Source organism: Physella acuta, unplaced genomic scaffold, assembly GCF_028476545.2.
Source record: "Physella acuta isolate Inbredline_101_S28 unplaced genomic scaffold, ASM2847654v3 ptg001073l, whole genome shotgun sequence".
Classification (NCBI taxonomy): domain Eukaryota; kingdom Metazoa; phylum Mollusca; class Gastropoda; family Physidae; genus Physella; species Physella acuta.
The window spans coordinates 89,305-115,843 of NW_026732590.1; the positions used below are offsets into that span (position 1 = coordinate 89,305).

Here is a 26,539-nt window from a genome sequence, read left to right on the forward strand (position 1 = left end):
GGCAAAGCCCCCCCGAAAAATTTTTACCGCCCCCCCGAACGAAATGAAATTTATATAATTTATATAGAAAATATATACTTTTAACAGTCTCCGCCCCCCCGAAGAAAGTTTACCGCCCCCCCGAAGATTTCAAGTGCCCCCCCGGAGAAAAAAGTCTGGAAGAAACACTGCTCCGGGGTGGGGAGGGGCGGCGGACACTGTTAAATTAAAAATATATACTTTCTATATAAATTCTATTTCGTTCGGGGGGGGGGCGGTAGATTTTCTTCGGGGCGCCTTCGCCCCCCCCCCCCCCGGTGCGGCACTTAACGGTGTCACCCCCCCCCCCCAGAGGCGTAGCGACCCTTCCCGGGGACAAACTTTCAATTTTCGATTTGCACCCCCCCCCCCCCCCCCTCAAACTTTCGATTTGCACCTCTTAAAAGACTATTTAACACTCGAATTAATCACTTAATTAAGTGGAACTATCATTTTTCTCTATATGGTTTGCTATTTTCTGCCTTGGTGTCACCCCCCCCCCCCCTAAATGGTGTCACCCGGTGCGGTCCGCAACCCCCCCCCCCCCCTCGCTACGCCTCTGCATCTTATGGTCCCCGACCTTTCCAAATTAGTTGATGGTGCTTTTTCAGTGAATAAGTATAGGCCTATATTAATGTGGTGGGGGTGCAAAATCAATAGTTCATGCCGGGCGCCGGATTCTGGGGTCGTCCATAAATGATGTCACACTCGTAGGGGGAGAGGGTCCGTAATTTTGTGACGGTGTGTGATGAGGGGGTTCGGTTGGTGCGACGTCACACTTTTGCATTGCATTATAAACATTATAAAAAAGCAATGTTAGAAAACGAACTTTAGACGTTAATTCGCGTTATAGAAAACTGTTTTAATAAATTGTAATAGGAATTGATTAAAATACTATATTTTGACAGAGTTCAGACAAGATTTTCGAAAAATATCGATATTTTAAAAGGCTGACTAGGTGTGACGTCAGGGGGGGGGTCTGGCTTTTTGTGACGACGTGTGACGTAGGGGAGGGGGAGGTAAAAATCGTCCAAAAAAAGCGTGACGTCATTTATGGATGACCCCTGTGTAGCTACGCCTTTGAAAATAACTACTGTTTTCTCGTGATGGGAGGGCATTCGAAACTTCCGGGGGTGGGGAATAATTAAAACATGCCTATATCTTCTCCATGTGAGCATTCGAAACTTCCGGGGGTGGGGAATAATTAAAACATGCCTATATCTTCTCCATGTGAGCATTCGAAACTTCCGGGGGTGGGGAATAATTAAAACATGCCTATATCTTCTCCATGTGAGCAATGCCTCCCCTCTAACTCTCCCAAGGGAGATATACATATGCCCAAAAGAAACATTGAAAGTTATGTAGGAGTGCTAATCAGAGGCGTAGCGAGGGGGTGCGGGGGGTGCGGACCGCACCGGGTGACACCATTTGGGGGGGGGGGGGGTGACACCAAGGCAAAAAATAGCAAAATATATAGAGAAAAATGATAATTCCACTTAATTAAGTGATTAATACGAATGTTAAATAGTCTTTTAAGAGGTGCAAATCGAAAGTTTGAGGGGGGGGGTGCAAATCGAAAGTTTGAGGGGGAGGGGGTGCAAATCGAAAGTTTGAGGGGGGGGGGGTTGCAAATCGAAAGTTGAAAGTTTGTCCCCGGGAAGGGTCGCTATGCCTCTGGGAGGTGACACCATTAAGTGCCGCACCGGGTGACACCCGACCTCGCTACGCCACTGGTGCTAATTACTTACACTTTCTTAACACCACCACCCCCCCCCCCTTCTGCCAAGTTTACTGATAGGGACCCGATCGTTCCTGTTGACAATTTAAATTGTTTGTTTTTCTCGTCACTGCTAATGTGATTGCATTGTCAATAAACTAAGCCTTGTTTGTGAGGGTGTAGATATGTTTACGTAAGGGTAGACAATACACGTGACCGGACTAACGGTAGAAATAGGTTAGGCAGATGATTTGATTAAATTCGTTTTAAGGCTATGCTTGTATATGTGCTATTGGGGATCGTGTAGTGAATTAGAGTAATGCTATATAGATCTATATACTTGATGTGTTTGTTATGATCGAATAACTAGAATGACGCAAGTGAACGATGGGTGTATGCAGAGGCGCAGCGAGGAGGGCGGGGGGAACATATGTCCCCGGGCACCGACCTTAGGGGGCGCCAAAATAGGTTGGAAAAATAAATCGAAAATTTGAGGGGGGTGCAAATCGAAATCTTGAGGGGGGGGGGGGGTGTAAATCGAAAGTTTGAGGGGGGTGGCAAATCGAAATCTTGAGGGGGGTGCAAACCGAAAGTTTGTCCCCGGTCGCCGAGAAGGGTCGCTACGCCTCTAGTGTATGACGTAAAGAACATGAAAAAAGGCAAGGCTTACTTGTTGGAGAGGGGAAGGAGAAATAGATTTAGCGATAAATAATGTGTGTAGAACTGTTGTATTCAAACTAAACTAATTTCTGTCATCGGAAATGCTTCAAAAGGAATCAAAAGATAAAGACCTCCAAAACGGCACTTATGTTATCGGTACTTTAGAATATTTTTAGACAGACAGACATACAGATATACAGATATGCAGATAAGGAGATATGCAGATATGCAGATATGCAGATATACAGATATACAGATATACAGAATATACAGATATACAGATATACAGATATACAGATATACAGATATACAGATATACAGATATACAGATATACAGATATACAGATATACAGATATACAGATATACAGATATACAGATATACAGATATACAGACACACACACACATACACATACAAACTAATTTATAGGCTATGTAAATTGGTGCCCGAATTTTTTATTTTTTTTTTGCGGGGGAGTCTTTTTTTTTCTAGTTCCGCCAATGGGGGAAGTGAGTGGTTACATATATTTTTACAAGCTTTTATTTAACTCACTTCCTCTGTCGACAGTCTGTCGACAGTCTGTCTAGATGGAAACGCAGGAGTGAAAATTCGGGCAGTTCTACTTGACCGATACGATTCACAGTTGGCACGTGGGTCAAGACATAAAGACAATGCAATCTGAAACTAAATTTGACTTAATTGGATGCCTAATTAATGTTTTATGAATTAATTAAAATTTGGACCGAATTAGTAGGCATGTCTAGCCAACCACACCACACGCGTCATCACCTTCAATAGCTTCAATGGCTGCGTTCAAAAACCATTGCGCGCCTACTGAACGTGATGTTCAGTGGGCGCGCAATGGTTTTTAGTCATGTAACTCTATCTATATATATAAAGCAAAGTGGTCAGGTGCCCGATAGGGCACTTCCCGGCGCCGCAGGCGCGTCAAATTTGGCACGATGGTGCCTTCCGGCTATAGAACACGAAGGCCGGTGACGGTTGGCCGAAAAGTCTACGGAGAGGGGGTCAAAACGGACCTCGACTGACCGGCGCCTTATATGGGCTATATTACGAAAAAAAATTTCCTCCGACGACCCCCCTTGAAATTTCGTGAGGTGGTAGAAGAACGCCTTGGGGTGTCACAAAAAACTCGCCATGTCCGGGAAAAATCGGGAAATGGGTCAAAACTGACCAGTCGTAATTCCCTATATAATCTTTGTATTTTATGGGAAAAACAGAGGGTCATTTCAAAACGGATTTTAGGGCACTTACCCTGTTTACATCTGGCTAATTTTTGGCATGTTTATAGGTAAATGGCTTGACCGTAGGGCAGACCTGTCGGTTTGACTCAAAGCCCTCGACGAGGGCTAAAAAGTGACCGCGAGTGAAATTCTCTTTATATGAGCTCTATTACGAAAAAAAATTTCCTCCGACGACCCCCCTTGATATTTTGTGAGGTGGTAGGAGAACGCCTTGGGGTGTCACAAAAAACTCGCCATGTCCGGGAAAAATCGGGAAATGGGTCAAAACTGACCAGTCGTATTTCCCTATATAATCTTTGTATTTTATGGGAAAAACAGAGGGTCATTTCAACGCAGGCTTTAGGGTACTTAAACTCAGTATATCTGGCTAAATTTTTGCATACTCTTAGGTCAATGGCTTGACCTTTAGGGATAACTGTCGGTTTCACTCAAAGCCCTCGACGAGGGCTAAAAAGTGACCGCGAGTGAAATTCTCTTTATATGAGCTCTATTACGAAAAAAAATTTCCTCCGACGACCCCCCTTGATATTTTGTGAGGTGGTAGGAGAACGCCTTGGGGTGTCACAAAAAACTCGGCATATCTGGGAAAACTTCGTAAAGCGGTCAAAACTGACCAGTTGTATTTCCCTATATAATCTTTGTATTTTATTGGAAAAACAGAGGGTCATTTCAACGCAGGCTTTAGGGTACTTAAACTCAATATATCTGGCTAAATTTTTGCATACGCTTAGGTCAATGGCTTGACCTTTAGGGAAAACTGTCGGTTTCACTCAAAGCCCTCGACGAGGGCTAAAAAGTGACCGCGAGTGAAATTCTCTTTATATGAGCTCTATTACGAAAAAAAATTTCCTCCGACGACCCCCCTTGATATTTTGTGAGGTGGTAGGAGAACGCCTTGGGGTGTCACAAAAAACTCGGCATATCTGGGAAAACTTCGTAAAGCGGTCAAAACTGACCAGTTGTATTTCCCTATATAATCTTTGTATTTTATTGGAAAAACAGAGGGTCATTTCAACGCAGGCTTTAGGGTACTTAAACTCAATATATCTGGCTAAATTTTTGCATACGCTTAGGTCAATGGCTTGACCTTTAGGGAAAACTGTCGGTTTCACTCAAAGCCCTCGACGAGGGCTAAAAAGTGACCGCGAGTGAAATTCTCTTTATATGAGCTCTATTACGAAAAAAAATTTCCTCCGACGACCCCCCTTGATATTTTGTGAGGTGGTAGGAGAACGCCTTGGGGTGTCACAAAAAACTCGGCATATCTGGGAAAACTTCGTAAAGCGGTCAAAACTGACCAGTTGTATTTCCCTATATAATCTTTGTATTTTATTGGAAAAACAGAGGGTCATTTCAACGCAGGCTTTAGGGTACTTAAACTCAATATATCTGGCTAAATTTTTGCATACGCTTAGGTCAATGGCTTGACCTTTAGGGAAAACTGTCGGTTTCACTCAAAGCCCTCGACGAGGGCTAAAAAGTGACCGCGAGTGAAATTCTCTTTATATGAGCTCTATTACGAAAAAAAATTTCCTCCGACGACCCCCCTTGATATTTTGTGAGGTGGTAGGAGAACGCCTTGGGGTGTCACAAAAAACTCGGCATATCTGGGAAAACTTCGTAAAGCGGTCAAAACTGACCAGTTGTATTTCCCTATATAATCTTTGTATTTTATGGGAAAAACAGAGGGTCATTTCAACGCAGGCTTTAGGGTACTTAAACTCAGTATATCTGGCTAACTTTTTGCATACTCTTAGGTCAATGGCTTGACCTTTAGGGAAAACTGTCGGTTTCACTCAAAGCCCTCGACGAGGGCTAAAATGTGACGGCGAGTGAAATTCTCTTTATATGAGCTCTATTACGAAAAAAAATTTCCTCCGACGACCCCCCTTGATATTTTGTGAGGTGGTAGGAGAACGCCTTGGGGTGTCACAAAAAACTCGGCATATCTGGGAAAACTTCGTAAAGGGGTCAAAACTGACCAGTCGTATTTCCCTATATAATCTTTGTATTTTATTGGAAAAACAGGGTAATTTCAACACAATTTTTACGTTACTTAACCTCTGTACATCATGCTAATGTTTTGCATACACTTCTATAGATGACTAGGCCGTATGGAAAAACTGTTGGTCAGACTCAAAGCCCTCGACCAGTGCTAAAAGATGACCGCGAGTGAAATTCTCCTTATATGAGATATATATAAATAATTTGACGATCGATCCCGTTAATATTATTTGAGGTCGTAGACCGACCCTGGAGGGTAACAAAAAAACTTTAATCCCGTCGGAAAAAGCTATTGTAGTCGTTAAATATGTTTATATATCGTATTTTCTTATATAAGCATAGTAACTGTTTGTTTAAAAAAAAAGTAAACACAGAGATACGTCATTCGGTTAATTTCCAAGGGAGGTAACCTTTTTAAATAATTATTTTTCAAATAATTGTATACTATTTTAAACAGAAACAGAAAACGACAAAGTATAGCATTTGTTTTAGATAAAAATAAGTTATTAATTAAGCTACGTATCATAATTAAAAAAAAATTAATTTTGAAAGTCAATGTAATATAAATTATGAGATATACTGTTCATGGAACCTCTGTAGTTCTATTTCCATCTTAGTTATAAATTGCGTACTTTCGAACACTTTCTCTGAAAGCTGATGTTAAAGAGCATAGGCCTACAACATCTTCTCTAAAATTAGCATTACTGTTTACATTTAAGCACTCCACGCCTCATCCATCACCTAATAATTACTATTCAAATTATCAAATGTTTTTGAAAACCTAAGCGAAGCTAGGCAGTATGCCTAGTTGTAAATAAAACATGTAAAGTACTGAAAAAAAAATTCATAAAAAACGTTTTAATAACAAGCTTTTATGTAATGATGCACTAAAAAGTAGAAAATAAATTATAGACTACTATTTAAATAACTATAAAGAAAAGCGTGGGTGTCTTCCTTAACATTAGTAAAGGTATCCAATAGATACTAAAGTGACCCACGCTTTTCTTTATAGTTATTTAAATAGTAGTCTATAATTTATTTTCTACTTTTTAGTGCATCATTACATAAAAGCTTGTTATTAAAACGTTTTTTATGAATTTTTTTTTTACAAGCTTTTATTTAACTCACTTCCTCTGTCTGTCGTCAGTCTAGACGGAAACGCAGGAGTGAAAATTCGGACAGTTCTACTTGACCGACACGATTCACAGTTGGCACGTGGGTCAAGACATGAAGACAATGCAATCTGAAACTAAATTTGACTTAATTGGATGCCTAATTGCTTTTTTATGAATTAATTAAAATTTGGACCGAATTAGTAGGCATGTCTAGCCAACCACACCACACGCGTCATCAATAGCTGCGCCATTACGACCACGTAATGGCTGCGTTCAAAAACAATTGCGCGCCTACTGAACGTGATATTCAGTAGGCGCGCAATGGTTTTTAGTCATGTAACTCTATTGTAGATAAAACATGTAAAGTACTGAAAAAAAAATTCATAAAAAACGTTTTAATAACAAGCTTTTATGTAATGATGCACTAAAAAGTAGAAAATAAATTATAGACTACTATTTAAATAACTATAAAGAAAAGCGTGGGTGTCTTCCTTAACATTAGTAAAGGTATCCAATAGATACTAAAGTGACCCACGCTTTTCTTTATAGTTATTTAAATAGTAGTCTATAATTTATTTTCTACTTTTTAGTGCATCATTACATAAAAGCTTGTTATTAAAACGTTTTTTATGAATTTTTTTACAAGCTTTTATTTAACTCACTTCCTCGTCATTCTGTCTGTCGTCAGTCTAGATAGAAACGCAGGAGTGAAAATTCGGACAGTTCTACTTGACCGATACGATTCACAGTTGGCACGTGGGTCAAGACATGAAGACAATGCAATCTGAAACTAAATTTGACTTAATTGGATGCCTAATTGATTTTTTATGAATTAATTAAAATTTGGACCGAATTAGTAGGCATGTCTAGCCAACCACACCACACGCGTCATCAATAGCTGCGCCATCACGACCACGTAATGGCTGCGTTCAAAAACCATTGCGCGCCTACTGAACGTGATATTCAGTAGGCGCGCAATGGTTTTTAGTCATGTAACTCTATTGTAGATAAAACATGTAAAGTACTGAAAAAAAATTCATAAAAAACGTTTTAATAACAAGCTTTTATGTAATGATGCACTAAAAAGTAGAAAATAAATTATAGACTACTATTTAAATAACTATAAAGAAAAGCGTGGGTGTCTTCCTTAACATTAGTAAAGGTATCCAATAGATACTAAAGTGACCCACGCTTTTCTTTATAGTTATTTAAATAGTAGTCTATAATTTATTTTCTACTTTTTAGTGCATCATTACATAAAAGCTTGTTATTAAAACGTTTTTTATGAATTTTTTTTTATTACAAGCTTTTATTTAACTCACTTCCTCGTCATTCTGTCTGTCGTCAGTCTAGATAGAAACGCAGGAGTGAAAATTCGGACAGTTCTACTTGACCGATACGATTCACAGTTGGCGCGTGGGTCAAGACATGAAGACAATGCAATCTGAAACTAAATTTGACTTAATTGGATGCCTAATTAATTTTTTATTAATTAATTAAAATTTGGACCGAATCAATAGGCATGTCTATCCAACCACACCACACGCGTCATCACGTTCCATAGCTGCGCCATCAGGTTGAATAGCTGCGCCATCACGTTCAATAGACGCGCAATGGTTTTTAGTCATGTAACACTATTGTAAATAAAACATGTAAAGTACTGAAAAAAAATTCATAAAAAAAACGTTTTAATAACAAGCTTTTATGTACTAATGCACTAAAAAGTAGAAAATAAATTATAGACTACTATTTAAATAACTATAAAGAAAAGCGTGGGTCTCTTCTCAAATATTAGTAAAGGTATAAAATAGGTACTAAAGTACTAAAGTGACCAACGCTTTTCTTTATAGTTATTTAAATAGTAGTCTATAATTTATTTTCTACTTTTTAGTGCATTAGTACATAAAAGCTTGTTATTAAAACGTTTTTTTTTATGAATTTTTTTTTCTACTACAATTTAAATTTATTATTTTTAATATTTTATCCATTTCGTCCCGTGGTGAAGCTCTTGAAGTGCTGTTGGGGGTTGCGACAGTTACCTGAAAGAAATACTTCTTGGAGGGGTGGCAATTTTTAAAAATCAACTGCTCTGGATTACCAATTAGGCCTACATGTGATGTATCAATTCTGAAAAAAAAATGTTTTAGCCCACAGCCAGATTGCGTGTGAAGGCATTAAATTCTAAAGCTGTCACAAAAACTGCTTAAGTAGATATATAAGAGATGAAACGTTCCCTTTCGAACCTGGCGGTCCATGGGGAAAGTGAAATAGAGTTCACCTGTTTCTGTGACCTCAGTGTAAATGAATAGTGGGGTCTGGATTATGCCCAGCTGACTTTACTTTCCCTAACACGAGTCAGGTACCCGTCAGAGCTTGGTGAACTCAGGGACGTTCTGCAGCATTGAGCTCGGATTCAAACTTGAAACATTCCGGTATGCTCTACCATTACGCCGTCCCATTTTTAAGATATGAGATGAAGCACACACAAAATAATAATCAAGGATTATTTTTAATCTATATTATAATACAGATTAAGTAAAACATTAAATTTTTTGCGTCGTTTCTTACATGTAAGAATTGGTTATAGTTGATGATTGTGTGTTACGTTATTTGTAAGCACAGTACAGTAGCCTACTTTTTTTTTTTACACAGGTTTGTATATATTAAATTACAATGTCTCTACATTCTACTGCAGTTTAAAATCCTTTTGGTCGGCTTACATAAGTGAAAATGTCCCATCACCCCCTCCCACACTAGGATTAGTAAAAAATAGCGGACCTTTCCTGGTCACTGGACAGGAACGCATTATATAGGCCTATATATTTATTTTATGTTGCTGCTGTACAATCGATGTGGGGGAAATGGGTAAGCCTGTTTGCAAAGTCTGCCAATTATAGAAACATCGTAATCTGTGTGGGCTATAATTCAATATTTCAGATATTATTTTTTTATTCCCCCTTTAGGTGCCGGTGGGAGGGGGAGCAGGCAAAAAAAAAAAACAACAACACGCAATTAACTGAGAGTGAAGCTTTGTTAATTAATTACAAAATATTTGATAATTTTACGTATTTATATAGCGAGATTTTTTATTAACAGGCTGCCGATATGCGTAACTCTTTTTGTTTATTCCATAATCCATGCAGATACCAGGCGCGGGCGGGGTGTGATCCGCAAGGGGTGACAGCACTTTGAAAAGTTATAAACTTTTCTGTCAAAAAAATATTTAGGCCTATCTATATAAATTACAATAGTTGGGGGAGAGGCGTTACACCAAAAAAAACAACAACAAAAAAAAAAACGGCAATTGGATGGGGGTGGAGTTACAACTTTAGGCTGCCGCATCGGATGATACCCCAACCTAACGACGCCACTGTACACTGCATGCATGTCTAATTTTCTTGATTTTTAAAATTATTTCATAGTGGCGTCCCAAGTTGAAAATGGGGGAGAGTGTATTTTAAATAATGTTATTTGTTAGATTGGACGATGTGAGGATTTTGTTAAAAAGACTAAAACCTGATCCACGAATAAGCCTAGGCTAAACTTTGTTATTGATAAGCATTTTCTGCGGTCCTTGCCACGCTCTGTATTTCCAAAATGGCGCTCCAGAGGAAGAAAGACGGCGGACCTAATGTAAAATATTTTGAATCTCAAGAAACTATAGCTCAGTTCGACCCAGTTCGTACGTGGCTTCTCAAAAATTGTAAAAAAGTTGGTTTACTTTTAATTTTTCATATTTTAAATATTTTAGGAGGGTGATAATTGTGGTTTTTAATTAAAATAAAATATTTTTTTTTCAGTCTGCTGGAAAAAAAATTCGCGAGAAATGAAAATTCGGCGAAGATTTCTAACTTAGAAATCTAAGACTAAGATTACTGAGTTATTTAGATTCTAAGCCGTCTAGATCTAGCTAGAATCTAGATCTATTAGGATCTATCTAGATCTAGAAGTTAAATCTTAAATCTAAATTCAGATCATTCGAATTTTTTTTTACACAGTACGTACAGTGTGTGCCAGCTGTAAAACTAAACTGTAGTTCATGACCCCGGAGCTCCGAGTTTGAAACCGGGGTCAGCAGGATCGATACTAGATCTAGTGTCTTTTTTACATTTTATTTTTTTCATTATAGAGAATGACGTGTGATTCTTTTTTTTTTTTAATAAAATTTCCAAACATCACGGGCGTGATTGCTTGCTTGCCTTACGTTTACCATCCTGTGAGTTACAGTGAGTAGAAAATCCCACCACGGCCCACGGTCGGCAAGGTCACTGTGAGTTCAGCAGGCCTAAAGCGTACGTCATAGAATGAACACAAGTTCACAAGATCGTCTGTGTCTTCACTTCTCTCCCCCGCACAAGCAAATTGAAATTTTTCTAAGGATAAATAATATAGACTAGTATCTAGCATGCCTGATTGCTGTTAAAACAATTTACTAAAGGACAATTTGATTTAGTTAGATTGCTGCTTGATCTAGGGTCTAGGACTATCATCTGACCCACTACTGACACTGGCTTTTTTTTTTTTTTACAAGTAGGCCTACTAGACAAGATTGAAATTCTTAGGTGTTGAAATACACTTAAACTAGATCTAGATATATGTCAACATTAAATCACTACCACAAAAAAAAATCGGGCAGTCCTGATATCTTTTTTTTAGATCGCGTGCCACCTAGAGTAAAGATTTAGCGTAACGCGTAGCGAACCGCACAAATGCGGCCAAACATTCCCCTTAAAAGGGATATTCCAAAAGACATAGCAGGCTTAAATAACAAACATATTGTGTAGGTAGTGCAATTACAGCTAATTTTCAAAAGAAAAGATGTTCATCTACAAAAAGTCCTGAATGGCTATTTTGTAGTTCACTACAAATGGCCTTCAGAAAGCTATAGATGGTAATTCTCAAATAAGCAATTCTGAAAAATTGAACTAAATAGTTTGGCTCTACAAAGATTAACCATAAATAGTTTATTTATTAGGCTTATACATATACTATACATATAGCCTATACATAATCCTTTTATCTTATATTTAATACTATCAAAGTATGATAATTATAAATCCCTTAACTGGTATTTTCATTTTCATATTGTTTTAATTATTTTTTTCCTCAAATTAGTAATTTTTATGTTTCATCATCATTTAAATGTTGCATGACTCAATAACAATCAAACTACACTTGACCAGGAAAGTACCTCAGTTTCTTAAATGTTTCTTTCTTTTTAAAGTATGTTCAAGCTGATCCCCCAACTAACAAGAATTTGGCTACACTGCTGGTACAGTTACTACAGTTTCAAGAAGAAGCTTTTGGTAGACATGTTACAAATCCAGCGCTTACCAAGTTGCCTGTGAGTTGAAAGGAGTATATTAACATTCAGGAAGCTACTTCTTCCGGGCTTAATTAGTTTTTTAAACTAAATTAACAAACAAATTAGATAAAATTGAGATAAACTTTTAAAATGTATCATTTGAACTAAAATACTGAATTATGAATGATTTGTGTATGCCACCATTTGAGGATTTTGCTGTTATTTCTGGCATTCTTATATTCTCACAGATGAAATATTTTCAAGATTTTAAACCTGGCTCTGGTCTCTGTCAAATTTTTCAAGCTGTTTTTAAGTTTAAAAGTGAACAAGGATGGTGAGTACTTAATTTCATGGCAGATGGCAGTCGTTGGGTCTATATTGTGAACTATTGACCCAGCGAGTGGTCTGTGTTACCTCATGAGACTGTGATGTCCGTCAAGAAAAACGAAATAGTCTGTGGTCTAAATCATTGAAAGTCTGGTCGCGCATGGAAAATATCTAGATTAAAATTAAGCTCTTTTTTTCTTCAAGAATAGAGAAACATTAAATTGTTATTTTTTTTGTGATAATAAATTTCTTTATTTAATAAGTGAATTTTTTGCCTTTTTAATACTTAAACACAATATTATTTTAAAGATAATTTGTTAGAGGTTACCTCCCTTAGCTTAGGGCCTGGGGAAAGGTTTTTAGATGGGCATTAGTAGCAAATGGGCTCAAATAATATCAGTATGTTTTTTACTTTGTTTAAATGTTTGCTTAAAATCATTGACTTAAATTAAAATGCTCTGCAATCCTAAGAAAATTAATTGAATAATATTGTGTCTGTAGGAGACGTTTTGATTTTTCTTCTCCTTCTCGAATGGACCGCAATGTGGAAATGTTTCTACAAGTGGAAAAGGCATTGGTTTCTTCCAAGTGTTTTGTTCTGCCTCAGATTTATATTAGACCTGATGTAGACAAACTCTTGGTACCAAAACTTAAAGACATCATCAAACGTCATCAAGGAGGTCTTGTGGAAGATATTGAATCATCAACTCATGTCATTTACAATGTTTCTCAAAACCCCCCAGCGACTGAAGGTTTGTATTTAGCATTCACTTTTTTTCTAGTAAAAATTTTTTTTAAAAATTCCATTGAATATTAACTTTTTTCATTCACCATTTCAATATTTCAACAGAAGAATATTTTCGTCCAACTTTTAAACGAGATAAATGTTATGGAATTCATTGGTGGTATTTTCCTGACAGGTAATTTTATTCTGTTAAATTCCATTGAAAGTTAACTCCATTTATCATGAATTGTGATTCAGTTTATCTCTTGCAACTTTCAACACGATGACAAAGTTAAGCTTAAAGACTATATATTCAATGGACTGGAGAACATTGTTTAAATTGGTAACTTAATGAGTTTCCAATAGACAAATAGATTTAGTAGGTAATATTTTTTTGACGTAGCAGTTTTTCAACTGACTGATTCTTTTACAGGTTAATATTTCTCAACTTATTTTTGTAATAGGTTCATTGTAACTATTTTTTGTTTTGTTTATTGTTTTAATTGCATTATTAAACGAGTGTGTTATTAAATTTTTCTGTCATCAGTTATGACTCTTGGGTGTCAGATATTAACATTGAGTATGATCTAGAACAGACACCTCCACCAGAACAATGGGAGGTAAGTCTAATAAAAACTTTTAACACAAGCGTAAATTAGGCTGAATGTAAACAACATAAACAGTTCATGCATTTAAAATTTAATCTGCAGGTTACAGCACGATGGCTTCTTGACCTTGATGAATTTAATGAATGGATGAATGAAGAGGACTATCTTATTGAGGATGAAATAACCAGTGTACAACTTTTACTTTTATCCTCAAACTACTTAAATGCTTTGTAATGTTAAGTATTTTAAACTGTTTCCTGTAAGCTTTCTTTCATTCTGTTTATTAAACTTCTTTAAATTCTGTAGGGTGATGGGAAAAAATCCAAGAAAACGGGAAAAGTGCGTCTTACTATTGATGATGTAAGTATTTTTAAATGAGTGATGTGATGAATTGTTAAAATTCCCTTTGTGCATGTTCTGAATAACTTTTGTGTTAAACCGATCCATTTATAACTTTTTCTAACTGAAACTGACGTTAATTCTTTGAAATGTTATCACAGATTAGGGATAGCTCTGATGCTGACAAAAGCAGACGGCCCAAAAAAGGCAACAACAAACGTAAGCGATCTCCTTCACCAGCCCAGGAAAAGACAAAACGAAAAAGGTAAAAAATACTGTTTGTGTCTGGTGTAAAAATCTTAGGATTTGATTGAAATGTTTTGTCAGCGTTTAAAATTCCTATATTTAATATTGTAGTTTATTTGGTTATGTTTAAGCCAAAAATCCGAAGCAAATGTTTACTAATTTAAATCCAGCTCTAGATCTACTGCCACTGGTTCCAATAAGAAACGCAAATGGGAAGAAGATGAAGAAGACAGTACTAAAGACATGGAAGACCCCCAGCCTGAGACCAACATGCAAGAGGTTCATAATCCTAAATCTGGTAATTTTTTTTCATACTTTCATTTTAAAACAGTCCTTAGGTGTGATCTTTAATGATCTGAGAATGTTATTTCATAAATCATCAGAGGTCCAAGAAGTGATCCATTTTTTAAATAATTGTAAAATAGAAGTGCTTTGTATTATATTTAGTAATTTCTAAACTATTCTTTGAATAATGTATGTTTTAACTTATTATAGTCTTTCTGGCAAAAATTAGATGCATTGGCCATATAATTATATTGAATATATCTTAATTTTGTAACAAGCAATTAAAACATTTAATGTCTAGCTGAGCTGTTTGCATACTAGCTCAGAAATCTTTTTACAATATGAAATTTGTGTTGGTGATAGGCAGAATTGGGGTTAGGTTGTTGGTCACTTTGTTCAATACATGTTAAAATATATATTTATTGTATCGATAGGATTTGGGGCAAGAGGTGGAAAAGATGAATTTACTCCAATCAAAGGCGGATCTATTATGGATTTAGATGAAGAACAAGCAGACAAGGTACTTTCTCACACACAATACATAATTATTCATTATCTTCCATATGGTTATTGTCTCCAGAAATATTTTTGAAGAAACTTCTTATAGGAATAGACTTATAATTGCATTAAGATCAATAATAACTTTTAAAGGTTGATTGCTTTATAATTAAAATGTAATAAATAAAGACAATAGTAGATCTGAATCTTATTAATGTAAAAATTAACCCAATTTTTGCCATTTCTTGAGCAGGCAGATCAAGAAAGGCCTGAAGGTGCTACTGGAACTACTGGTGAGGAAACCGAGAAGAAAGACACACAGGAAGCAGGAGATGACACCTTGACCGAACAAACACATCACATCATTGTCCCTAGCTACTCAGCCTGGTTTGATTACAACTCTATCCACGCGATAGAAAGAAGAGCATTGCCAGAGTTTTTCAATGGGAAAAACAAATCTAAAACACCTGAGATGTATGTATACTTCTTTTAACATAAACACTTTAAAATAATTCATGATTATCTTGTTTACTATTCAACATTTTATCTTAAATTATTGTCAACCACGTAATGTAAGATTTAATTCTACCGATTTCGTTATGGTTAACAAATTAGGAAAATGTATAACTCATGTATGTAATTATTTAAACTGGAAGAATAATAAGAATGACTCGTGTTTTTCAGATATGTTGCATACCGTAACTTTATGATAGACACATATCGTTTGAATCCAACCGAGTACCTCACATCCACAGCTGTAAGGAGAAATCTAGCGGGAGATGTCTGCTGCATTTTGAGGTGACAATTAGATGACTTGTTAAAATATCAATGTTAGCATATTGTTTTTGTAAAATTTGATGAATTCACTCGAATGAATTGTCAAATTGCATGATTGTTAAAATCTGTACAGAGTACATGCCTTCTTAGAGCAATGGGGTCTAGTCAACTATCAAGTAGATGCTGATAGCCATCCATCCCCAATGGGGCCTCCTACAACTTCACATTTCCATATCTTGGCTGACACACCTTCTGGTATTGCATCCATTAACCCTCCAAGGCTTAATCAGGTATACATTTGGTTTTTTAAACCCTTGAAATTGTGTTTATATGAATACAAAATTAAGCACCTTGTTCAGGTGTTAAGCATAAACAAGTCTTTAATGTATTTACAATAGCCATCAGCAGCACAGGAGATTTGTGACTTTAGTGAAAGGAGGGACAGAGAAGATGACACAAGAAAGGACTTGTCCAATGTTGGGTTAAAAACTGATATCTACACAAGAAAAGCTCTCAAGGTGTGTGTTTTCATTTAATTATTTTGTCTCTATTTAATGAATGATTGTAACAAATCCCTGAAAGTTTTCATGATTTTTGAACTTTCAGGACAAAAACCCATCTCTGCGTGTCCGTGAATGGACTGATCAAGAAACCCTCCTGCTGTTGGAAGCGTTGGAGCTCTACAAAGATGACTGGAACAAAGTATGTGAACATGTAGGCAGCCGTACTCAAGATGAATGTATTTTACACTTTTTGCGGTTACCAATTGAAGATCCATTTCTTGAAGATGATGATGGTCACCTTGGTGAGTACATCTTAGCCTCTTAGATCATGTCTTGTAGATGTTTTGTTTGGAACTTTAGTGTCCTATTAATATTATGTTCCACCAATTGAATTACATCTTTCACTTCTACCTCCACAGGGCCTCTGGTGTATCAACCAATCCCATTTTCCAAGAGTGGAAATCCAATCATGTCTACAGTGGCTTTTCTGGCCTCTGTTGTTGATCCAAGGGTCGCCAGTGCTGCTGCTAAAGCAGCTTTAGGTCAGTTATTTCTTAAAACATTTTTCTGCTGTAATTATGTATTAAATAATTTAAAAAGTTTCTTTATTTTAAAAAAAAATTATTATTTTTCTTAAGTAAAAAGCTCATATTTTTAAAAAAATGTTGCAGAGGAGTTTTCTAAAATGAAAGATGAAGTTCCTCCTGCTATTGTGGATGCTCACACTAAAACAGTTGTTACTGCTACTAAAGAGGGCAAGGCTGTTGATCCAAATTATGGCCTTGAAAAAAGTGGCATTGCTGGTACAGGTAAGAAAACTAGTTATGTCAACACTTAATTAAACTTGCTTTGTATTGCATATGTTTTGCTGTAGGCATTTGATAAAGTAAATGCTTGGTGCTCTTTTTGTAGAAAATAACCAGTCCACAGTGCACCATACATTAATATTTTTGTTAATAAGATGGATATTTATATTAACAAAAATTAGTGGGTTTAAAGCAAAAAAAAAAAAGAATCTTCTTTAGACTTAGTGTTCCATTGGGCAGATGAAGTTGAGTTCATGTGTTTCTTGACTTTGGCATATGAAGGGAAGGTGTAGTCAGTTCTTTGCCCAGCCGCCTTTACTTTCCCTGAGTTGTATACCCATTAGAGCAGAGTGGACTCAAGGGCGGTCAACTGACTTGGATCTGGGTTTGAACTCGAGACTTAGGGGTTTGCAGCCTAGTGCTTTATTGCTTAGGCTATGCCATCCCATAAAAGCATAAGAAAACCCTTATCAATTTCAAGCTATGAGGTTCCTGTTTTTTATTTGTATATTCTATGATAAACGCTCACTCTCAATTAATTTTTCAAGTATCTATTGTTTATCTTACTTCAGAGATTGCAAGTGATGAAAATGGTGATGCTAAGAAAGAAGACAAACCAAAGAAGGATGAGGTAAGTTAATGTACTGATTACATTAAGTGAGATTACTTTATGCAGACCAATCAAATTTTAGAAAAGTTGATGTACCGAACATTATTTTCAACTGCTACTCATTTTCTACTCTTTTTGTGTTGATCACTAAAATAGGATGATGAATGTATGGAAACAGATGGGACCAAAGAAAAAGATGAAGAAAAAGAAGAAGATGAGAAAGAGAAACCAGAGCTGGAAACAAAGGTACATTTATGTTTTAATATGTGTGTGACTTGTAGCTTTGTTTAAAAAAATTATTTTTCAAATTCAGAATTTGATTTCAAGATTTACCATCACCATAATGGAGGCACCTACTGGTAGCTAAATACTTTTGTTTGGAATGTATTGTTGTAAATCAACTGATAACTTAAAAATTTTACTTCAGGATTCTGAGAAAAAAGATGAAGACACAGAAAAAACTGAACCAAAGAGTGAAGAAAAAAATAAGGAAGAAAAAACCTCGGCTGTCCAAGAGAAGTTGCTTGATGGCCCGGACGACAACGCTTCAGTTGTTTCAACAGCAGCGGCTGCAGCTCTAGCTTCTGCTGCTGTCAAAGCTAAAGTAATTTTTATTTAATTCTAAATATGTTCAGCACTTCTCTCACAGTGGGATGGCGTCGCCTACAGTTGAGCACTAGACTGCTATTCCAAAAGTCTTGAGTTCAAATCCGGGTTCTAGTCAGTAGAACATCCTTGCGTTCACCCTGCTCAAATGAGTACCTAACTAGGGAAAGTATAAGTGGCTGGGCATAGTGTTGACCACTATCCCTCCATATGCCAAGGTCACAGAAACTGGCAGGTTCAAAAAGGAAACTCTACAACTTCTCTCAGGGGAAATGCATTAAATCAATTTTTTAATTTTGGATAAAAACTACTGACTCATTCTGTTTTGTAATCCTTGTATGTAAATACTTTCACTATGAATTGTCTAATATTGTCTTTTGTTACTTATTTTAGCAGTTGTAAAATATCTGTTTCCACCCATCCCATTTTTAAAACATCTATTTCTGTAATCAGCATTTAGCAGCAGTTGAGGAGAGAAAGATCAAAGGACTTGTAGCTCTGTTAGTTGAGACACAGATGAAGAAACTGGAGATCAAGCTGAGACACTTTGAGGAGCTTGAGACCATTATGGATAAGGAAAGAGAATCTGTAAGTTATCAGACTTGTCAAGTCCTTAAACTCTGGATACTCTTCTACTACTGTAGTTTAAAATTGAATCCAGTCTGAATTGTTGGAATTATTTTCGTATTCTGCAGTAAAAAGTTGAATAGTCCTTTATAATACCAGCTCATTTAAGTGATTTTCTTCCTCTATAGAAAATTTTCGAATTCAGCCCTTAATATTTTTGTAGCTAATTTGATTTTCTTCCACTTTATAAGTAGAACCCAACCATCAATGTTAAAGCATGTTATTACATGAAGTGATCATCTCACACTGCAGCTAGAGTACCAGCGCCAGCAGCTGTTACAAGAAAGACAACAGTTCCACATGGAGCAGATCAGGGCAGCAGAGTACAGGGCCAGGCAGTTTGCCAACCAACAGCTGACAGACAGCAAGCCCCAGCTGACCCAGCATGGTGACAGCACACCATCAAGCTCTGGTGCCCCACCATCTGTCCACAACCCTGCCCTGGCAGCGGCTGTTAGTCACGGCTCCGGTTATGTCATGCATGGATCCCCCATGCCACCCCAAGGTCCACAGGTATGAAAGTTTTTTTATTTTATTCTTATCACTAACTGGAACATAAATCACATATGTCTGTTAATATTAAGCACCATTTAATAGGTTATTAAATTTTGTCATAACAATGGCTCACCATGTTGATCAAAGTTTCAAGCTCATGCTTTTTGATGTTATAATTAACTATTTCCACCTTATCTCATTCTAATAAAGAAAAAATCTTTATTTTGTTCTATTTCAACATTTATGTCATTTTATGGCTAGCTATTTTTACTGTTAGAAATCAATTTGAAAAATATTAATGCTTTTAGATGTCATGCTTGTTGAGGCAGCAATCCTTGAAAATTCAGTATGACAAATTGAACACTATAGAAATCTTTATCTTAAAAGTTTAATTTTTAAATCTTAAAGACAAATTATGTTCTCGAGTTTGTAAGGAACATAAATGTTCACATTCATTTTATATTAGTACTTGTAATTTTTATTAATTTTAAGAAAATAAAAACCACTGTTTTGTTGTAATCAACTAGATTACTGGTCATAAACAATTTATTCCCACAGCTTTTAACCAAACTTGTACTAAGCTTTAGCCTGAAAATATTTTAATGTCCATGTTGTGTCAGATCCGTGTGCTGAGTGTTAGCTGCTTGTACTTAGGCTTTGTTTTCTTCACCAGGTGCAGGCAACTCAAGTCTCCCAGGGTTCACCTGCTGCCACCCCTGTCTTATCTAGCACCCCCGCACCTCCATCCCTCGCTTCATCCGTACCCACATCAGCCATCTCATCGCCCTCCACATCATCGTTAAATGAACCTGCACCCTCCACCACCCCCACATGTGTCAGTTCATCATCTGGTGCCCTCACCCAGGCTTTACAGTCTTCTCCACAGACACCCCCACCCACACTCACCCCTAGTGGTACACCCACACCACAACAGCAAGCCGCCATGCTGCCCGTCAACCAGCAGCCACACATGCACCTCCAGCAACCTCTCGGACAAAGTTTCCCCCCTAATCCATACACCAACCCTGGCTCAACCACACAGGGTGGTCCATATTCTTCAAGCCCCCACCCCCAGGGGGTTGCGGCTTACCAACCAGGTACCCCACATACATACCAGCACCCCATGGGAATGAGCCAAGGGTCATCTCAGCCCTACCCTGGCCCCCAGACACAGCCTGGCCATTATCAGGGCTTCATGAACCAGCCCAATCAATACCCACCCCACCCTGGTAACCCACAATTTGGGACTCCCCAGCAAGGTTACTCTCAGTACAGTGGGGCCCCTTCATCCGGCCCTTACCCTAACCAGCCCATGCAGCAGTACCCAGGCCAGTATCCTCAGACAGGTCTGGGGGCTCCCCAGGGCGCCCCTCCCCCAGGTGTAACTAGAGGGCCTATGTCTGGAAATGCTGCAGGTAGGTACATTTAACCTTCCCTACCTATACCCGACTGATTTGTTTGTGCTTAAATGTGTTATGTTGCACTCTAATAAATAGTACAAAACTATGCTCTTCAAGCCTCTACTTTTTTTTACCTAATATAAAGGTGTGAATATTTAAAAAACTGCTCACTATAAAGGTTAAAGTAAATCTAGGTTTTGTATGCTGGCTTTTTGTTTGATGTTTCTTCATAAGTTAGCTTTAGGACTCTGGTTAATTTGTTATAACAATTAATAAATTGATAAATTGCACAGATGATTATAATTTTGTTTCAGTCTAGTTTAAATATTTTTTTTGACACGTGTCCCACTAGAATTTAACTTTCACTTATCACTACAGACAAATTAAACAATATTTGAAAGCCAGCATTAATTGCTTTTGAGTGTCTGCTTATTAAAGGATTGGTTTATTAGCCATTTGTATAAGGTTAAAAACCAATTGAACTGGCCTTTTTTTGAAAATTGGGAGGGGGTGAATTTGATGTATAAAAAATAACATCATATTATTTAATACAATACAAAATGGACTAAACCAATCCATATGTAGCTTAAACCCTGAGAGCGGATCAGCCAACTGTAAATCCTAATCAGTCTATCGTCTACTCTGTGCTTTAGGTACAGGTGATTCACAAGAGCAGATGATGATCTCCCCCTCCCCCCCAAGTGCCAACAAGTAGGACAACACAAAGCATTGACTGTTATAATGGATAAACACATCGTTTGGATTAGGTGTCTTATATTTTATGGCTAATTTAATTTTTGTTTGTTGAGAATTGCATTTAATATCATTATGTGAAATGTCTTTATGTGCAACCTTTTTTTTTGTTAACATATTGATTTTGCAGCCTTCAAAAATGTGTATTTACTATTTACATGGTGCATAAAAAATATTTTTTGCATTAACACGCGACCCTGACATTTATTTATGTAACTTGAAAATTCGACCATTTTATTCGGTTTAACTTACACTCTTAGTTTCAGATTTTAAAACATAATTAAACTAGTGCTCTTTTTAAATGTAAGCTTTTGTTAACATTTAGTTATACAAAGGCTGGACATACTTCCCTCTTCTATAGTAGTTTGAGGTCAACTTCTTGGATAAAGGCTAGTCAGCAAACTACTTTATTAATTACTTTGCTATAGTACCGTACCTTTACTATTAAAATTCCTAATCAAATCGATAATTGCTTTTAGGCTAAGTAAGTTGGTAGAGGTTAATTTAGCTGAGCTAACTATTGAGGTTCTCTAAGGCTAGTTTAGTTAGTTAATGTAGGGGGTTGCCAGTATCTCATGTGATGTCAGTACAGAAAAAAAGCTATTGTGGTTTGTCCTTTTGGACTTGTATGTGTTAAATCAATGTTTTCATTGACTTTATTCAAGTGCATCAAACTATATTATAAAACAATTTTTTTATATTTTTAATAATTTAATATACTGAAGAGCATAAGATATAAATATGTAAATACTTGTTGATAAAACCTTAATATAATCCTACAAATATACTAGCCTTTGGATTTCTATACGGTGTAGAAGCTTGACTCTGTTTCTTGATGACCAGCTTGTCATTAGTTCTCGTGTAGTTAGTGTTGCTTGAAACAAAGTTATGTGTAAGTGTTATTTATTGTATTCTTTCTAGAGAAGCTGGAAGATTTTTCTTGTCAAAAAACTAGTTTTGTTAAATTAATTTGTTTTTGTAAAAGCAGCTTTACTAGTAGTAACAGTAATTGTATTTTGATATTTTTTTTTCTTTTTGTAAATCTGTTGAGTAATATTTAGATTGTTCTCTCATTAGTCTAAATTTGTAATGGCACCAAGAATTTTTTTTACAAGTATTACCATAATAATACTGAAATTGTTTTTTTTTTTTAAACCTGTACTGAAATGATTTCATAAGAAAAATATTTTCTTTCACATTACTAAAGATCTTCATGTAAGCTTTGTTTTACATTATATTCTTAAAAATTGATTAATATGAAGGAGTTTGACTTTTTCTTTACATTGTTGTGGTGTGATTTTCTGGTTGGTGTTTGGTTACACAAAATTTTTTCTAACAAAATATTTGTTAAAAATTTACACAGCAATTCACTAACATTGTAGGTTAATAATTTCGACACAGATAAGTTGAATTGGATAGTGACTAGCAGTTGCTATACAATAATTTAGGATTGGAAGTCAAGTATGATTTAAATTTTAGAAAATGTATTTTTAAAAATTCACCACTGAAGTGGCTTGAAGTGCATAGCAAGTACATTTGAATGTGATCTTTACTTAGGATGTCTTAAGGGAGATAATCCAGGTAATAAAGAAATGGAGAGTATTCTCCCTTCGGTCGCTGTGCTTTTTACGAAATAAGGTAGCATGAAAAATAAAGCGGTAGTGATTTCCCCTAAACTGTCAAATATTCTGATATGGCAACTCGGGACATAGACATGATTTTTAATCAAATTTGACATACTCATACTTTTTAAAATATAATAATCTCGTCAAAAAAAGAGTTGTGCACCAAGTGAACAGCAAACAAATGTGTGTATAATGGTGGCCAGAAAAAAGCGCCCAAAGAAAAATACGCAAACAGAAAAAGTCTATAGGACATGATGATGGGAGGGTGAAGAGACGCGTCTATAGGACATGGAGGGTGAAGGGACGGGTCTATAGGACATGGGAGGGTGAAGAGACGCGTCTATAGGACATGGAGGGTGAAGGGACGGGTCTATAGATTAGGACATGGGAGGGTGAAGGGACGGGTCTATAGATTAGGACATGGGAGGGTGAAGGGACGGGTCTATAGATTAGGACATGGGAGGGTGAAGGGACGGGTCTATAGATTAGGACATGGGAGGGTGAAGGGACGGGTCTATAGATTAGGACATGGGAGGGTGAAGGGACGGGTCTATAGATTAGGACATGGGAGGGTGAAGGGACGGGTCTATAGGACATGGGAGGGTGAAGGGACGGGTCTATAGGACATGGGAGGGCGAAGGGACGGGTCTATAGGACATGGGAGGGTGAAGGGACGGGTCTATAGGACATGGGAGGGTGAAGGGACGGGTCTATAGGACATGGGAGGGTGAAGGGACGGGTCTATAGATTAGGACATGGGAGGGTGAAGGGACGGGTCTATAGATTAGGACATGGGAGGGTGAAGGGACGGGTCTATAGGACATGGGAGGGTGAAGGGACTGGTCTATAGGACACGGGAGGGTGAAGGGACGGGTCTATAGATTAGGACATGGGAGGGTGAAGGGACGGGTCTATAGATTAGGACATGGGAGGGTGAAGGGACGGGTCTATAGAACATGGGAGGGTGAAGGGACGGGTCTATAAGACATGGGAGGGTGAAGGGACGGGTCTATAGGACATGGGGGGGCGAAGGGACGGGTCTATAGATTAGGACATGTGAGGGTGAAGGGACGGGTCTATAGGACATGGGAGGGTGAAGGGACGGGTCTATTGATTAGGACATGGGAGGATGAAGGGACGGGTCTATTGATTAGGACCTCCGTGACCCATAAAGCTGCCACTGTTTTACTTTGTATTTGTGAAGTCCCTATGGTCAGTGGTCGGGAGATATATAACAAGGACAGAGAGCCCATATGAAGGCAGATACGGTGCCCACATATGAAGGCATATACGATGCCCCCATAAGATGGCAGATACGGTGCCCCCCCCCCCCCCCACATAAGAAGGCAGCGGTGACCCATACGATGATATATGACGATAATACATCTAGCCTTAGTCCTACCACATGACATGCCCTTTACACCGTTCTCAGTCCTCTCCTTCCACCGTTCTCAGTCCTCTCCTTCCACCGTTCTCAGTCCTCTCCTTCCACCGTTCTCAGTCCTCTCCTTCCACCGTTCTCGGTCCTCTCCTTCCACCGTTCTCGGTCCTCTCCTTCCACCGTTCTCGGTCCTCTCCTTCCACCGTTCTCGGTCCTCTCCTTCCACCGTTCTCGGTCCTCTCCTTCCACCGTTCTAGATCCTCTCCTTCCACCGTTCTCGCTCCTCTCCTTCCACCGTTCTCGGTCCTCTCCTTCCAACCACCGTTCTAGGTCCTCTCCTTCCACCGTTCTCGGTCCTCTCCTTCCACCGTTCTAGGTCCTCTCCTTCCACCGTTCTCGGTCCTCTCCTTCCACCGTTCTCGGTTCTCTCCTTCCACCGTTCTCGGTCCTCTCCTTCCACCGTTCTCGGTCCTCTCCTTCCAACCACCGTTCTAGGTCCTCTCCTTCCACCGTTCTCGGTCCTCTCCTTCCACCGTTCTCGGTCCTCTCCTTCCACCCACCGTTCTAGGTCCTCTCCTTCCACCGTTCTCGGTCCTCTCCTTCCACCGTTCTCGGTCCTCTCCTTCCACCCACCGTTCTAGGTCCTCTCCTTCCACCGTTCTAGGTCCTCTCCTTCCACCGTTCTCGGTCCTCTCCTTCCACCGTTCTCGGTCCTCTCCTTCCACCGTTCTCGGTCCTCTCCTTCCAACCACCGTTCTAGGTCCTCTCCTTCCACCGTTCTCGGTCCTCTCCTTCCACCGTTCTAGGTCCTCTCCTTCCACCGTTCTCGGTCCTCTCCTTCCACCGTTCTCGGTTCTCTCATTCCACCCACCGTTCTCGGTCCTCTCCTTCCACCGTTCTAGGTCCTCTCCTTCCACCGTTCTCGGTCCTCTCCTTCCTCCCACCGTTCTAGGTCCTCTCCTTCCACCGTTCTCGGTCCTCTCCTTCCACCCACCGTTCTAGGTCCTCTCCTTCCACCGTTCTCGGTCCTCTCCTTCCACCGTTCTCGGTCCTCTCCTTCCACCCACCGTTCTCGGTCCTCTCCTTCCACCGTTCTCGGTCCTCTCCTTCCACCGTTCTCGGTCCTCTCCTTCCACCGTTCTCGGTCCTCTCCTTCCACCGTTCTCGGTCCTCTCCTTCCACCGTTCTCGGTCCTCTCCTTCCAACCACCGTTCTAGGTCCTCTCCTTCCACCGTTCTCGGTCCTCTCCTTCCACCGTTCTCGGTCCTCTCCTTCCACCCACCGTTCTAGGTCCTCTCCTTCCACCGTTCTCGGTCCTCTCCTTCCACCGTTCTCGGTCCTCTCCTTCCACCCACCGTTCTAGGTCCTCTCCTTCCACCGTTCTAGGTCCTCTCCTTCCACCGTTCTCGGTCCTCTCCTTCCACCGTTCTCGGTCCTCTCCTTCCACCGTTCTCGGTCCTCTCCTTCCAACCACCGTTCTAGGTCCTCTCCTTCCACCGTTCTCGGTCCTCTCCTTCCACCGTTCTAGGTCCTCTCCTTCCACCGTTCTCGGTCCTCTCCTTCCACCGTTCTCGGTTCTCTCATTCCACCCACCGTTCTCGGTCCTCTCCTTCCACCGTTCTCGGTCCTCTCCTTCCACCGTTCTAGATCCTCTCCTTCCACCGTTCTCGCTCCTCTCCTTCCACCGTTCTCGGTCCTCTCCTTCCAACCACCGTTCTAGGTCCTCTCCTTCCACCGTTCTCGGTCCTCTCCTTCCACCGTTCTAGGTCCTCTCCTTCCACCGTTCTCGGTCCTCTCCTTCCACCGTTCTCGGTTCTCTCCTTCCACCGTTCTCGGTCCTCTCCT

The 26,539-nt window shown here is 38.7% G+C and overlaps 1 protein-coding gene across 2 annotated transcripts; it reads left to right on the top strand.

Annotated features, from left to right (window-relative positions):
- The first annotated feature begins 10,360 nt into the window (after positions 1-10,360).
- LOC131955522 (SWI/SNF complex subunit SMARCC1) lies at positions 10,361-22,939 on the top strand. 2 transcript variants are annotated; one of them, XM_059319671.1, is made up of 25 exons: positions 10,361-10,490; positions 12,004-12,123; positions 12,333-12,418; positions 12,913-13,163; positions 13,262-13,331; positions 13,683-13,755; positions 13,846-13,932; positions 14,050-14,103; positions 14,244-14,347; positions 14,499-14,626; positions 15,048-15,133; positions 15,365-15,585; positions 15,796-15,909; positions 16,022-16,178; positions 16,287-16,406; positions 16,495-16,693; positions 16,811-16,933; positions 17,063-17,200; positions 17,770-17,828; positions 17,964-18,053; positions 18,235-18,411; positions 18,867-19,001; positions 19,293-19,553; positions 20,209-20,950; positions 21,565-22,939. In XM_059319671.1, the coding sequence occupies exons 1-25, from the start codon at positions 10,377-10,379 to the stop codon at positions 21,648-21,650; spliced, it is 3,795 nt and encodes a 1,264-aa protein (XP_059175654.1). In that variant the 5' UTR covers positions 10,361-10,376; the 3' UTR covers positions 21,651-22,939. The 2 variants fall into 2 exon arrangements, with proteins under 2 accessions (XP_059175654.1, XP_059175655.1); XM_059319672.1 differs by having other exon boundaries at positions 21,589-22,939.
- Positions 22,940-26,539: the final 3,600 nt, after the last annotated feature.